The 15,124-nt window shown below is 41.0% G+C and overlaps 1 protein-coding gene across 1 annotated transcript in view; it reads right to left on the bottom strand.

Moving 5' to 3' along the window:
* Positions 1-3,903: 3,903 nt before the first annotated feature.
* Positions 3,904-15,124, bottom strand: part of LOC147887081 (MADS-box transcription factor 6-like) — a 193,723-nt gene continuing 182,502 nt past the window's right edge. The window contains exon 7 of the mRNA XM_087394219.1: positions 3,904-4,132. Within this exon, the coding sequence (XP_087250345.1) occupies positions 4,092-4,132 (41 nt within the window). The 3' untranslated portion in view covers positions 3,904-4,091. The remainder of the gene's footprint in view (positions 4,133-15,124) is intronic.

Below are 15,124 nucleotides of genomic sequence, written 5' to 3'. Positions count from 1 at the left end.
TTCATGTTAGGATCAATGTGCATTAGGAGATGCGTAAACTTGATGCCGAATTGGGAGATGGACTCATTCGGCATCTGCTTGATATCGTTGAGCTGGGTCAATGCATCTTTGATTGTGTCAGAAATGTCAAAAGCATGGGTGAGCACATGGACAAGATGAGGCCAAGAGTGTTTAATGATCGCATTTATCTTATTGTACTAGGCAATAGCAAGACCTTGAAACGTAGGCTTAATCTTATGGACCTTTTGAATGTTGTTCCAATGGTGATAGTTTGCAAGATTGGCAAAATGGTCTAGCCATAGATATATGTCATCATCAGTGGAACCAGAAAAAGTCTTGGGTCTAACTTTGTAGTCGTGGCAGCTTAAGGTGGAAGCATGACGGGAGCTAAGTAGGGTGGTAAGGTTGGCAACATGTAGATTAGACTGAACTACCTTTGTTAACAAGGTAGCCAGCATCTTTGAGGTGACCGCAGGAGCAATAGGGGTAGATTCTTGATCCTCCATGGGGCCGATGTGTCCACCACTTACGTGACCATCAAGTATGTATGTATAAAGAATCCATAGAATGTAGAGTAGGAAGAATGAATAGAGGGAGATGGACTATGCAATAGTGCCAACAAGATCTATCCAAAACGTTCATTCACTCAAGCTTCAATCTACTGGGCTCTAATAGCATGTTAGCCTTGAATGGCTAGATTACATCAATTGATTCCATTAGCTAAACTAATGGCGCGCACCATCCTGAATTTGCCAAAGAGTCTGCTACAAATTTGGTGGAGGTTCCACCCTAGGAAGGTTAGCATCGTCACAATACAAGGTGAGGGAGTAGGTTGGAGCTAGAGAAGAGGCAGGCGTCCACCCTCAAATCCTCCTCCTTTGAGTCATTATATACTTTCGCCTTCCTAATATACTACAAAACTAATGAACCTAGAACTTCTAAACTCATTATGATGTCTATAGAAATATTCTCTTAGGATCCTCTTTGTCTTGTAGCTCAGGCGGACCACTGCAACTTGCTACAAAACCTCAATCCAAATCATATGACAACATTGACTACTAATAATGTCTAACTAAAGTTCTCCTCAGGTTCTTGAAATTGATAAAGTAGTGGGGCCTTGCTGTAAGGCCTTGCTGTAAGAGAAAGGTTTGATTTGTCAAAGGTGTTGAGTCCTAAGATAACTCTCGCCCTTGAGCTATGCTAGAAGAGGGATTTAAAAAAAAAAAAATCTAATATATGCTTATAGGCACTTTGAAAGATGTGTGGATTTCTGGTGAAGCATCGAGCAAGTAGTTGGTACATCGTTGCCACCAGGTGGTATGTGGTTATTGCGAATGTTGCTGGTCGAGCATGGAGCGGGTTGCTTCTATGAATGTATCGTGAGAGACCCAAAAAATGGGTCTCTATGTATGAGCTCATGATTCAAGAGTTGAGAATCATTCATGACTTCATGATCCGTTTACCTGCCCTACCGAATATAATCAAAACTGTAAGAAGACTCACGACAGATAATGATAGATATGTAGAGGAGAGGATTGTTGGAAATTGTTTTTGTGAAATTGTGATGGAGAGCAAGGGAACTTGAGAGATTGAGATCGAGAGTGAGATAGTTGGGCAATGTCTCTTTTCCAATAGCATTCTATCAAGCAGATTCCTACTGAAGGTAATTGGGTTTAGGAAAACATGTCAGCCTGAAGCTCATCGGCACTACCTGAGTTACGGGCATATGTTAGGATTGAAATTCGATAGGTGAGAGAAGCATTCCTATTGGATATCCCCCTCTTGCCAGACCTTGACTGCATGTGTAGTCCAATTGCATGAGTCTAGCATCTGATTGCCTTTGAGTAGACTTTCGACTACCTTCCCTATGTGAACCACCCCAAAAACACTGCAGTGCCCAGGGTGAGAGCAAGAGACATGTCCTCAAACTGAATTTCAGCATTGGAGAGACTGAGACAAAGAGAGAGAGAGAGAGATAGGGAGGGAAGAGGAAGTGAGGCACATATTGTTGAAAATATGTGTGTGTGTATGTGAGATTGTGATCGAGATTGAGGGACGAGAAGTTGAGAGCGAGAGTGAGAGCAAGAGACATGTTCTGAGATCATAATTGAGAGTTGCAAGAGAGAGCAGATTCAGAGATGCAAGGAAGTCTCAATAGATGATCTGTCCATGCCGCCTTCAAGTCCCTTATGGCTCAATCCAATGGACCTCCTTCCCAGACTTCCATGAGATTAAAGCGCACCAATAGGGAATGGATTTGGGAGTTTGTTCTCAGCCATTGCTCTAACTTGTCTTTGCTCAAGGCATTGGTGGAAGCTTATTCAATTCCAGATCTGATTCGAGATGGCAGCTTGCACTTAAAAAGGATAGTGCTTTTGAAATCCTTGTCTTTTGAACTCCAAAGGACAGCATCACGGACACAAGAGTCGAGACCATGGCTGTTCTCATGGAGTTGAGTAAATCAAATGGTAGGGTAGGTGGGTCCCGAGGTTGAGGAGCCAAGTTGCGAGACTGAGAATCATCGCAAGAGGGTGACGAGATGGTTGTTTGGTTCATGAAGTCATGAGAAGGTCATCCTTAGGGATCATGAGGCTCATTCTTGCGGTTCCACTTGTGAAGTATAAAAACCTTGTATAAACCATGTATACAATGTGTTCAAATGGTATTTTTAAAACCCCTCTCTAACCCCTTTCTCCCTCTTTTATCGACCCCTGCAATGAGTTTTGGGATCAATAATTATATCCCTTCTATAAATGTGAAATTTGAAGAGCATTAAATTTTTGCATGCCTCTTGTACACTTTAGTGTAAGTTGAAGCAACACCACCTTGTGAGAAGTGTTGTCCAACCAAATAAAATACTTTATTTTTAATATCTTGAGCACATGCATGCACACACATGTGCACACACACACACACACGTCCATAAGAACCTATTTTCAATTATGCAGCTAACCAATTCACAAAATCTCAAGCATTTTCTCCTATATTTTCCTTTTAATCTCCCTTTTACACTCCCAATTAGTAATAATTTTTTATGAAGTAACTTGAATTGGAGAATGGATAGAATGAAACAAACATATAAGAAGATGCACACAAATAAAATTTTCAGCCTCATATGTTGATTGAGTGAGACTGTTTATATCCAATATGATGCATAGACTAGCATTACATTGCTGACACTCATTACTAGAGTAGCATCATACTTAAAATATAAAGAGGACACAAATCGCTTGCTATTACTCAATTAATATCATTTTCTGAATTCATCTCCCTTGATTTTTTTTGAGTTATCTGATGTATGTTTATGCAATCACTTCATTGTTAGATAAATTTTCAAAGATCTTAACTTCCAAAATATACTAGACATGAAGATGATATAAAAGGAAAAGTTGCAAAAAAAGAAATACAGTTATAATTCTTTGTTGACCTTCGATTCTAGTTATTCATGCATATGAATATATTTTAGCATAGAGACCACTCTTTACTCCATTTCTACTCTATTTCAAAGTTTTGAATAGCCCATGTTTCCCCTCTTGATTTGACACCACAAATAAATAAAAAATGAGTTGCTTAGTACTAGAGTTGGGATGTTAGTCAAACCGTAGTAGACAACTATGGTTATAAGCTTAAGCAATAGGTAGCAAAAACCTCATGAAAAGTACCACAAGAGGATGGAATTGGATCAAAAGTACAATTGTATCAACAATCCAAAATATTTCACAACTCAAAATTATAATCAAGAGTGAATACAAAACCTACTTGAGATGTGGCAATATTTCTAATTAATGTAGGTAGACTAAAGGCTACTACAAAATTCTCGTCCTTCTTGATGGAACCCTGCAAAATGTCATTAGTAGAATTAACATGTAGAGGGGTACAATGTCCTATTTATAGTGCAAAGAATATAGCCAAGACTCAGGCCTTAAAATTAGTTGCTTCTCCCCAAATTTGCTCCAAATCTACCCCTCCATACTTTGTGTTTTCATCAATAAGAATTTGAAATGCTTTATATAAGAAGGAAAAGCTAGGAAAATGTCAAGTCAATCTAAATGTATTCAACTTACAAAAAATGTAGAAAATTGCCTCAAGATTCAACCCATCTCCTTATGCAGTACATGTGAAGTATCATTATCTGAAACCACAATTAGCCAAGGATGATCTAACACATCATAAGACATTTCTTTAGATTTTCCACATGCATGAGAATGAATGGTAAACATACTTAGCAGTTTGAAAGAAGTCATTATAAACTTTGTAGTCATTCTCATCTAGCTAGTACTTATCTATTCTTGCAGTATATGTCAAGTTTACTAATGGAATAATCGTCTAGATGTCCATCATGTTTAAGTCAGTCAAATCATATGTGAACATTTGTGCTCCTTTCACCCTTTGATACCAGCCAAGCTTAATTTCTAAACCTTGGGGCCTATCTATTAAATTAAAACCATGCTTATAATCCACATATCTCCCTTCTACTTTCTTCCTCATCTTTTGAACTCTTCCCAATTACCATATACTATGGGTTGCACCCATCTTCTTCAATCTTGTAGCTTTTCCATTTCTTTTGGTGTGTTGACTTGTTTCTCCTTTTACATCCTCATGAAAGTAAACACCACAATCACAACCTATGCCAAACAAATTTCCATTTGATGATCATGCTTTTGTTTCATGGTTGAAGTCAACTCCTTGTTTAACTCTTGTGTGTCTATCCTTTGACAAGGTTGGGCATCCATTGAGTTGGCTCACCAATGTTCCATCCACCTCTAAAATGGGACTAATACTCCTCTTAGGGAAGGCGTTACTTGTTTCATCCAAAATATCATCAATTTCATGTCTAATCTCACTTAGTGCAATAACCTCCTCACTTTCATTACTATTCTCTTCCATAGAGTCTTCCTTATTACATGGCTTCACAAAGTCATCATTCTCATCATCTTCCCCCATTTCAGCATCTACCTTAGACCATGTAGACCCTTTATCTAGCCAAGGTTGAAACCACCATTCCAAGTCTTCAACCTTGCTAGGCTTCAAACCCAAAGACTCACATAGAACATGAGCATGTTGTAAGCCCTCCTTCAATGCATCAATAATCTTTGCATCCAAAGAAACAGTCTCATAGTCACCTAGGTTTGCTTCTAGCATCCCTTCTTATTTGTTCAAATTCTTGCATATATGCTCTTGCTTTTTATGAGCCTTGAAGAAAGTTACACCATTTTTAGCACACTCATGGATGAAAATTTTATTCAAGCTACCGATTCTATGTAGAAGATTTCCCAGATCAAATGCACTTTCTTGTCCAATCATGCCTCCAATTTTACTAAGATAGATTTTAGCAGCATTAGAACTAGTAAGATATACATTAGGGGAGAATTGGGGTCTCCAAAGGGCCCCCAATTAGTGTTTCCTAATTTCAAGGGATGTGAGTTATTTGAGGTGTACCAATGGGAGTGCTCCTTTTTGTGGGGCAATGCCATGTTGAGGTGGAGGGTGGGCAGACCTGTAAATAGCCCCTATTGGCTACTCCTCTTACACCGGGGACCATTAAAACCATCCCCCCCCTCAACCCATGCTTGACCCTTCTCCCATATGCACCTCCCCCAAACAAACCTACAAGTCATTTAAGAGGCGGTGGGCACTTTTGGGTGATTTTTTCCCCCCTCAACTTGTTATAGGCCTGCCCCCTCCTCTTCTCTAGTCCAGCTCCATTCTCTCTCCATTTTTCAAATGTGGGAATGCATTTGGCATCTTCTCTACCCCCTCCTGCTCTGGTCCACCATGTTTGCTCCTCCTGTAGCAACTGCTCATTCTCTCTCCACTCCTAGCTACAACACCTCCTATAGCAGTAGCTGCTTATCCCCCTCTGCTCTTTCTTCCTCCATTCCTAGCTACAATACCTCTTGTAGTGGTTGCTCATCCCCCTTTGTTCTTTCTCCCTCGATTCCTAGCTACAACACCTCCTGGAGCAGCTGCTCATCCCCCTCTACCCTTTCTCCCTCCATTCCTAGCTACAACACATCTTAGAGCTTCTCTCAAGCTTCAGTTGCACCCTCTATACCTTATCCCTCTCTCTCCCTCTATCGGAGCTGCTCTCTCCCTCCAAGCTACACTTTCTAGTCCACTATTGCTATTGTGACCTTTGTATAAGCATGGTGAGGAGACCGTACATGTACTCTATGTCCCACAGGAGCAAAAATGCACTGGGTGAATGAGTGTCTTGCACCTACAGCTTGAATGATTGGATAGTCATGAGAGGATCTGCCAAGGATCCACATAAGCTTCCCAAGAGCAAAAGAGGTGATCTTTTGCATGAATGGAAGGGTTGCATCATGAAGTTCAAGCTTGGGAAGAAAGGATTGCTTGCAAAGGTGAAACACATCTACATACCTTCCTCGGTCAAGCAATTAATCGACAATGCCATCGCATTGTAAGTCTGCATATTGTGTAAGATTTTGAAGTGTAATGAGTGAACTTGAAATTGTATTTTGAAATAAAACCAATGTAATGAGTCAGTTTGAAATTGTATTTTGAAATAGCACATGTGCATAACAGATGTATTTCCTTCAGACTTTGAGGAATGGGAACCAGTCGTGTGCTTCTTAGGTAAGTTTACTGCCATTCATGAGGATTTAGGAAGGCAAATGCATGCTGGAGAGAAGTCCTCTGCTTTGAAATAGAGAAATATCTATTGGTATAATGCCAAGTACATTACTCCAAGGATGGCATCAGGCTATGGCCATCTTCAATGCATTGCAACACCACAACTTGAAGACATGGATTGCAACATTGTGGACACAAGAACAATGCAATCATATAAGAAAAAGATTGCAAAGGATGTAGGCATGGCCATGAAGTTTACATTTGGCTCTAAATGGGTAAGGTCATCTTGGTTTATGCCTCTGCACATTTTTGCTTCTTGCTTTCATAATATCCAAATGCACAAAACAAAAACCATGTGGTCATGCAAGTGCCTACATGAGAATGCCCTTGAGGAATTCCTTGGGGTGAATTGGGGAAGCAGGTCAGGTGAACAAAAGGGTGATCTATTTCAATGCCATGTATGTAAGGACAATGTGGTTGTCAAGTACCACATCTCCTGCCAAATGTTATATTTCGCTTTCCAATATAGGCACTGGAAGAAAACAGGTAACAATTGGCTCCCCCTGGACTCTAACAATGATGATAATATAGGGGTAAGTTTATGTATTGGTTCTCATTTAGGAGATGTTAAGAATGTGACTGTCATGTCATAGTGGACTCTCAGGGACGTGCGGGAACACCTATTGGTCATGGGGGATGGCATATCTGAGTCCTTTCACTTTACCTTAAATGGTGAAAAGTTAGGAAAGCATTGTGACACCAAAAATTGATATTTTTAACTTGGCATTGATATTGTTTTTCTCTATGTTTGATAAGAGTTTGAGTATCAAGTGATAGCCTAGCGGCTCTCACTTATTTCTATTTTCTATGATATTGTATGGGATGGAGAGGATGAGTGGAATGGCTCATTGTAAATACCATAGGTATGAATTATAAATACCTTGGTATGGGGTGAGAGTTATTTGTGTATGGGATATTATGGAGTTTTTTTTGAAAATAGGAAGAGTGAGTCATATAAAGAGGTGGGCTCATGTCCATGTGTTCCAATAATATAAGAGAGGCCACATGCCAAGCGTGTGGAAGGCATGTGGAAGAGTGTGAAGTCAAGAGGAATCCTTCTAGAACTCCTATGTTGAATAAGGAGGATGTGGACATGTGGAAAAGAGAGGGTCCCTATGGGCTCCATGTGAGGAGACTCTTGACTTTCTCAATATTTTAAGAGTCTTGAGCATCTTTTGATGGGACACATGGCAAGAGTAGCCAAAAAGGACATGGATGGTGACATACATGCTTATGTGATTGATGGGGAAAGGAATCTACAGATAGCAATTGTAAATGGGTGAAGGAGGGTAACAAAATATCTATAAAAGGAGCCCTCCTCTCCCTTGTTCATCAGAATCTCTTCCACCATTAGGCCTCATGTTGCTGTAGCTCTAGTCTCCCCAAGCCTCTTCCATGAGCCTTCTCTCCCTCTTGTAGATATTCTCTCATGTAGACTCTTGAGTCCATCTCTCTCTAGTTTATTCTCTCTCTATGAGTAGTCTTGGAGCTTTCGCTCCCTCTTGTGTGTATGAAACCTCTTCTTCTCCCTTGTGTTTGTAGTGTTAGAGTGGATTCTCACTCTATTTGTAATGAAGGTCACTTCAGGTTCTCTCTCTCTTGAGTGTCTCTTCCCTTTTCTTTCTTTCAAAGCCTTAAAAGTTCTTTCTATTCAGCTGCTCACTGTGCACACATGGTCCATTTGTTTCCCGAGCCACCATGCAAACTCCTTCCCCTCTTCTAGGCGAGATCTATCTATGAGGGGTGGATCGTTGATGAAGGTGGAGTCTTGAGGGAGCATCTTGCTCAGGCGAAATTAGCCTGGGTGGAGAGTAGTTTTCATGACAGTTTGACCCCCTGTTAGTATTTTGCTCATAACTTTCTACTCGGTAGTCCGATTGTAATGAAATTTATATCAGTGCGAAGCTCTTCAAGGCGCATGTTTCTATGTGATCAGATCTTGAATCAAATATTGCTGCAAAAAGTTATGAGTCTCTGTGTTTGACAGTCTGTTTTCATGATAGTTTTTACCCCCGTCTAGTAAACTATCCATAACTTTTTGGCCGCTTCTTTGTTTCTTACGAAACATATATCAGCGTGAAGCTCTCTTTAAGGTTCATGTCTCTATGTGCTTAGATCTTGAATTAGATACTGCTGCAAAATGTTATGAGTCTCTGTGTTTGATAGTCTGTTTTCATGATAGTTTTTACCCCCTTCCAGTAAACTGTCCATATCTCTCCAACCGTCTGTCTGTTTTCAATAAAACTTATATCAGCGCGAAGCCATCTCAAGGCGCATTTGTTTGTGTACTTGAATCTCTGATATCATGTCTCTACTGAAAGTTATAGGCCTCTGTGTCTAATGACATTTTGTAGAGTGTTTTGAGCTAAGTGTAAAGGTGTCTATGAAGGAGGTGCAATGTTTCCTCAGAATCTACCCATCCGACCTAATCAACCCCTTCAAACTCCTCAATATATATCAGTTCACATCATGTTGAGCCGCAAGATCTTCCTTCAACAACGTATCGCTCTTCTCTTTGGTGCAGACCGGCTCGCTGAGATTATGGCCTCTGCTGATCCTTTCCTTCTCCCTATGCTTGATTACAACATCACTTGGGATGTTACCATCTTCATTCTCATCTAAGGGAGGAAAGTATGGTGTGGTATCTTGGCATAAAATCTTTTTTCTAATGTCCCATTCTCAATGATAAATATCTGTGGCTGTCAGTTTGAAAGCAGCAGGAAGTGAAGAGGTGCGCGAAGTTTATTACCCCCAACTTCATGTCACATCTTTTGGTGGAGACGCCGGGTACATTTGGTATTGGATTCATCCCACCTTACTAAATGGTCTCGGGTGTACTTGATTGCATGTTATGCCTAGAAGAGGCATGTGTTTGTATGAGATAAAGAAGATGCCTGGAAGAACTCCGTTAGAAGAGATTGCAACCCGTTTAAGAGAACTTGAAGATTGTGAAGGTGATGCTCAAGCTATTCGCACAGTCACCATGATCATATCCTTTATGTTTGCATTGTTGAATATGTTGGTGAATCGACAACGCCAGCAGCAGGCACAATGATAAATTGGGGATTGATCCATGCACTGGCAGCTTGGTGTGAAGAAGAGTTGTCTTTGGGTAGTTTTCGACTATAACAGTGGAGTGGTGATTCTTAATGCTTTCGACTTCTTTTGCTATGCAAATGATGAAGATTACAATATCTTGAAGCTTTTATGTGCACTTCCTATTGTGAGAAGGGTGATTCTAGAATGCATGTATACACAATGTTTTCATGGTGCTGCTTGGTCACTTATTTTTGAAGATTTTATTGAGGATCACATTGTGGAGGGTTTTCAACAAGTGGTTATGCATAATAAGTTGGTCTTGGTATACTAAGGCTCTGTGGGATCTTGTTCGGATCTTGTTTGGGATATTATTTGGATCTTGGTGTTTCCTTTTTGTGTTTCATCATGGTGAAGATTCCAGTGTTTCGAGGGACCCAAGGTAAAGAGCCGGAGTCTTATATTTGGGATTTTGTTCGAGGATGCCGGCTTTTTGGATGGACCAAGTGGTGGTAGCAATGAAGCAGAGATAAATTGGGGCAGTGGAGTTGCCAAATGCTTTGATGTTGCAGTTGGACCGGTTCTATCAAGGAGAGGGTGAGTTGGTCTCTGCATTGGCAATCCGATATGGACAAAGTATGAAAGGGCAGCTTTGCGAGCTGTGGCATCTGCATCATCGGCCCCTCAAAGTCTCTCAGGGATGGAGCACTTAAAGATGAGCAAATTTGTTATGGCTTTGGAGCCTCGTCTTCGCTCAAAAGTAATGAGTAAAGATCCGACAACATATGTGGAGGCGCTTCGCATTGCAACCAAGAAAGAAGCTTCTCTAAAGATCGAATCCTCTTTTGTGTCTTCAACCGCTTCAACTTATAAGGTGGAGGTAATGAGCACTCCTCAGGTACCAAAGTCCTCTGAGTTAGATCATAATATCTCCCAATTGATGGCAGAGTTTGCTGATTTGAAATTGCATTTGGTTAATGCACGACAACCTAGAGCACCAAAGAGTGAAGATAGGCCTCGAGATAGGAGTGGGGTCACTTTCTATGAATGTAATGAAAAAGGTCACTATCGCCCCGAGTGTCCTAGATTGAGAAAGAAAGAAGAAAAACAAGTATCCTTGTTAGAAGCTTCTTCAGGGGATGAGGAAAGAGAGGTAATGATGGCTAAACGGGAGCGTGGTAAACCAAAAGAAGAAGAAGAAAGCAAGGAAGAAGTAGATGAGGAACATCAGGAAGAGGAACATCGTAGTAAGAAAAAGAAGGCATCTAGAAGGAGAATTAGCCAATCAGACTTTCCTTTAGGACAAGGAATTGGAAGCTATGACTTGTTGTCTGACCTTAAAGAAAAGGAAGCTCATATCACCTTTGGTCAATTACTTGCTTTGTCTCCAAAACTACGGAAGGAATGGGGAAAACTAGCAAGCACAAGGGTGTCAAAGAAGAAAAAGAAGAAAAGTGCCAATCCTGTTGTTCAAAAGGTAGATATAGATGTTGGTGATGATGTACCTATGGTTGATGTGATCATTGATGGTCAAGTGATTTATAATGTGTACATTGATGGAGGTGCATCGATTAATGTCATGAGTGAGAAGACCATGATTGATGCTGATTTAAAATACTCTAGTACTACCTCTCCTTATCGCATCAAATTGGCTGACAACACTAGGGTTAAGACCTTGGGAGTTGTGAAGAATCTAGAAGTGGATGTATGTGGAATTTCTGTGCCGACTACTTTTCAGGTGATCCCTACCAAGCCAGATGCACGTGCCTATCCATTGATTTTGGGAAGGCCTTGGCTACGCAAGGTGAAGGCTGTTCAAAAGTGGGATACTGGAGAATCGATTTTGCAGGGAAATGATAAGAAGGTGCGCTACAACATTAGAAGCCGCAAAAAGGAAGTTTTCAAGGAGGAGTCTTCAACATCAGAGAGTTCAAGCTCTGACTTAACCGATGAAGAAGAAGAGACAGGATGTAGCTCCGAGGAGTCTAACTCAGAGGGTGAGGTGGAAGGAGTGGCCTTTGGTCTTTGTCTTGGTGCTGATCGGGATGAGTCAGGAAGGAACAAGGTGGTGGTGCAAGAAGATCCTGTAGAGACACTTCATGTGGAGGATGTGGAGCACACTAAACGACGCCAATGCAATGAAGAGCTTCTTGGTGATTCTCTATCAGGTAGTGAGAAGCTCCAATACTTAGATATGCTAGATGATTTTCCATGTCTCTTTGCAACAAGCTATTCACAGGTGTGGCCAGTCTCTCTTGTGGAGCACAAGATTGAGTTGAAGCCAGAAAGCAAGCCAGTTATGCAACGCTTAAGGCGATTGGGGGTGATCCAAGCTGAGGCATTGAAGAAAGAGGTAACACAACTACTTGAGGCAGGATTCATCTTTCCTGTTGATGATTCAGAATGGATATCTCCTGTAGTTGTCACACCAAAGAAAGGAAATAAGTGGCGAGTTTGTGTGGACTTTCGTCCTTTGAATGCATGCACTAAGAGGGATCATTTTCCTTTTCCATTCCAAGATGAAATACTAGACCAAGTAGCAGGGCATGAGATGTATTCTATATGTGATGGGTATTCTGGGTACTTTTAAATTCGTATTCGGGAGGAAGATCAAAAGAAAACATCATTTGTCACACCTTGGGGAGTTTTTGCTTACAGAGTGATGCCTTTTGGGTTGACCAATGCACCAGCTACATTTCAAAGGTTCATGAGTCAAGTCCTGCAGCCTTACTTGGGAAAGTTCATAAGGGTGTTTTTGGATGATTTTTGCATTTATTCTCGACGCATACATCACATGGAGAAGTTAAAGATGGCCTTAGCTAGGATTGATGAAGCAAAAGGGTGTCTAAATCCTAGCAAGTGTCATTTGGCTCAAACAAAAGTAGTCTTGTTGGGGCATATTGTGTCTCAAGAAGGCTTGCAAATGGATCTTGACAAGGTTCAAGCAATCATGGCATTGCCAAGTTCTGAGAATGTCACTGGTGTTCGCAGAATTCTAGGAAAGAGCAAGTATTATCAATGCTTTTGTGATGATTTCACAGAGATAGTGCATCCCATGAACTTGTTGACAAGAAAAGGAGTTTCTTTCCAATGGGGTATGGAGCAACAAGAGTCTTTCCAGCAACTTAAGGAGGCCATGAGTAAGGGCCCAATAATGAAGCCCCCTAATTGGCCTCAAGACTTTTATGTAAATCCAAGTGTATCTTTGCATTCAGTTGGTGCTATATTGCTACAAAAAGGAGAGGCAGGTAGAATGCAACCCATCTATTATGCCAGCCGACAGCTTACAGATGTGGAAACAAGGTATGAAGAAATGGAGCAGCAAGCTCTCTCTTTGGTGTTTTCCATCAGAAAGTTTCGCTCCTATTTATTACCTCGACCATTTTTCTTCCTTACCTCTCAGTCTGTATTAGCATATCTAGTTCACAAGCCTAATCCTGGGGGGAGATTTGCAAAATGGTTGTCAGAGCTTCAAGAGTTCTCTTTCTCTTTTGTCACTGAAAATACCACTAGGTCCACTATGGCAGATTTGCTCACAGGACGGGAGGATCTAGGAGAAGAAAAGAAATGTAAGGAGAACATTAAAGATGAAAGGGATACACCACCAACAGCTTTTGTTTTGTATTTTGATGGGGCTTTTAGTCCTTCATGCCAACAAGGAGCCGGGGGGATAGTCTTGATGAATCCTGAAGGTCAAGAGGTATGGGCAAGAGGACAAGAGCTTCCAAGTATCACAACTAACAATGCAGCTGAGTATAATGCTTTGATTCTTGGTTTGGAGGGTTGTCTTCAAAGTCAAGTTAAAGAATTGGAAGTAAGAGAGATTCTCAGCTTATTATAAAGCAAATGCAAGGGCATTACCAGACAAGAAGTCCTCATTTGAAGGAGCTTAATCAAAAGGCTATGGCACTATGTAGTCAGTTTGATTTTTGCAAGTTTGTTCATATAAACAGAAAAGAAAATCAAAGGGCAGATGAGTTAGCTACTCAAGCCATTGTAGTACAAGACCGGGGGGTGGTTTCTTTGGTAGAAACTAGATGGCCAGAACTGCAAGATGTTCAGCAATATGTGGAAGAAGGCATGATTCCTCAAGGGTTAACTCCACAACAAAAGCAGAGATTGGTAAGGAAGGCTTGTCCCTATACTATTGTTGATGACATTCTTTATAAATTGGGAAAAGATAAGGTGCTCCATCGGGTGGTCCATCCCATGGAGACTAGGAGAATCCTAGAAATGTGTCATGAATGCTCTGGTCATTTTGCTTCAGCAAGCACAGCTAGGAGAATGCTTAATGCAGGATACTTTTGGCCACGCCTCCATAAGGATGTATATGAATGGTGTCGAAGTTGTAAAGTATGCCAAAAGTTTGGAAGGCGACAGTTGATTCCTGGGCCCTTGAAGCCTATTCTAGCATATGGACCATTTGAGAGGTGGGGGTTGGACTTTGTGGGACCACTCCCTCGCTCATCTCAGGGCAAGCATTATTTATTGGTGGCCACAGATCATGCGACTCGATGGGCAGAGGCCAAGGCCACAGTCAATAGCAAGGCAAGCACAGTTGCAAAATTTCTCTTTGATCAAATTTGTTCATGCTTTGGATTTTTTTTGGAAATTCTCACTGATGGAGGAACCTCTTTTAGAAATGAACTAATTGAAGATGTGGTGCATAAGCTAAAGATAAATCATAGCATGTCCATGCCATACTATCCCCAATGTAATGGCTTGGTTGAGAAAACAAATGGATTGTTGTGCAATTCAATGGGAAAGCTTGTTGACACCAAGAAAAGGCATTGGGATAGGCATTTGGCAAAGGTTTTATGGGCTTACAGAACCACACACAAGCTAGCTATTGGGTTTACACCATTCCAACCAGTGTATGGAATAGAAGCCATTTTACCAATTGAATTGGAGATACATAGTCTTCGCACAACTGTTGCAAGAATAGAAGGACAGGAGGATGCCTATGCTCAACACTTGGTACAGCTAGAAGCCTTGGATGAATACAGATTATAGGCCTTACAAAACTTGGAATCTTCTCAAAGAAGGTGCAAGGTCCCTTTTGACACCAAATTATGCAAGAAGAAAGATATTGCAGAAGGAGATTTGGTAATAAGATTTGATAGCCGTCTGGACAAGCGGCTAGACAAAAAGTTTATCGGCCGATGGGAGGGACCATATCAAGTCAAAAAGAAGTTCACAAATGGAACCTTTCAGCTAGAGGATGTTGATGGCATGGTGATACCCGGACGCACCAATGAGTATCGCCTTAAATTCTTCTATGCTCGACCACCTTGAGGGCCAGCAGACCCTCTTTGTACTAGAGAGGATCTGCTTGGGGGGGGAAAGATGTGACACCAAAAATTGATATTTTTAACTTGGCATTGATATTGTTTTTCTCTATGTTTGATAAGAGTTTGAGTATCAAGTGATA

Source organism: Dipteris shenzhenensis, chromosome 23, assembly GCF_047967505.1.
Source record: "Dipteris shenzhenensis isolate YYH24624 ecotype China chromosome 23, Dip_SZ_1.0, whole genome shotgun sequence".
Taxonomy (NCBI): Eukaryota; Viridiplantae; Streptophyta; class Polypodiopsida; order Gleicheniales; family Dipteridaceae; genus Dipteris; species Dipteris shenzhenensis.
Note: the sequence above shows the minus strand (reverse complement) of the source record. Positions and strands in the feature narration are given on the sequence as shown.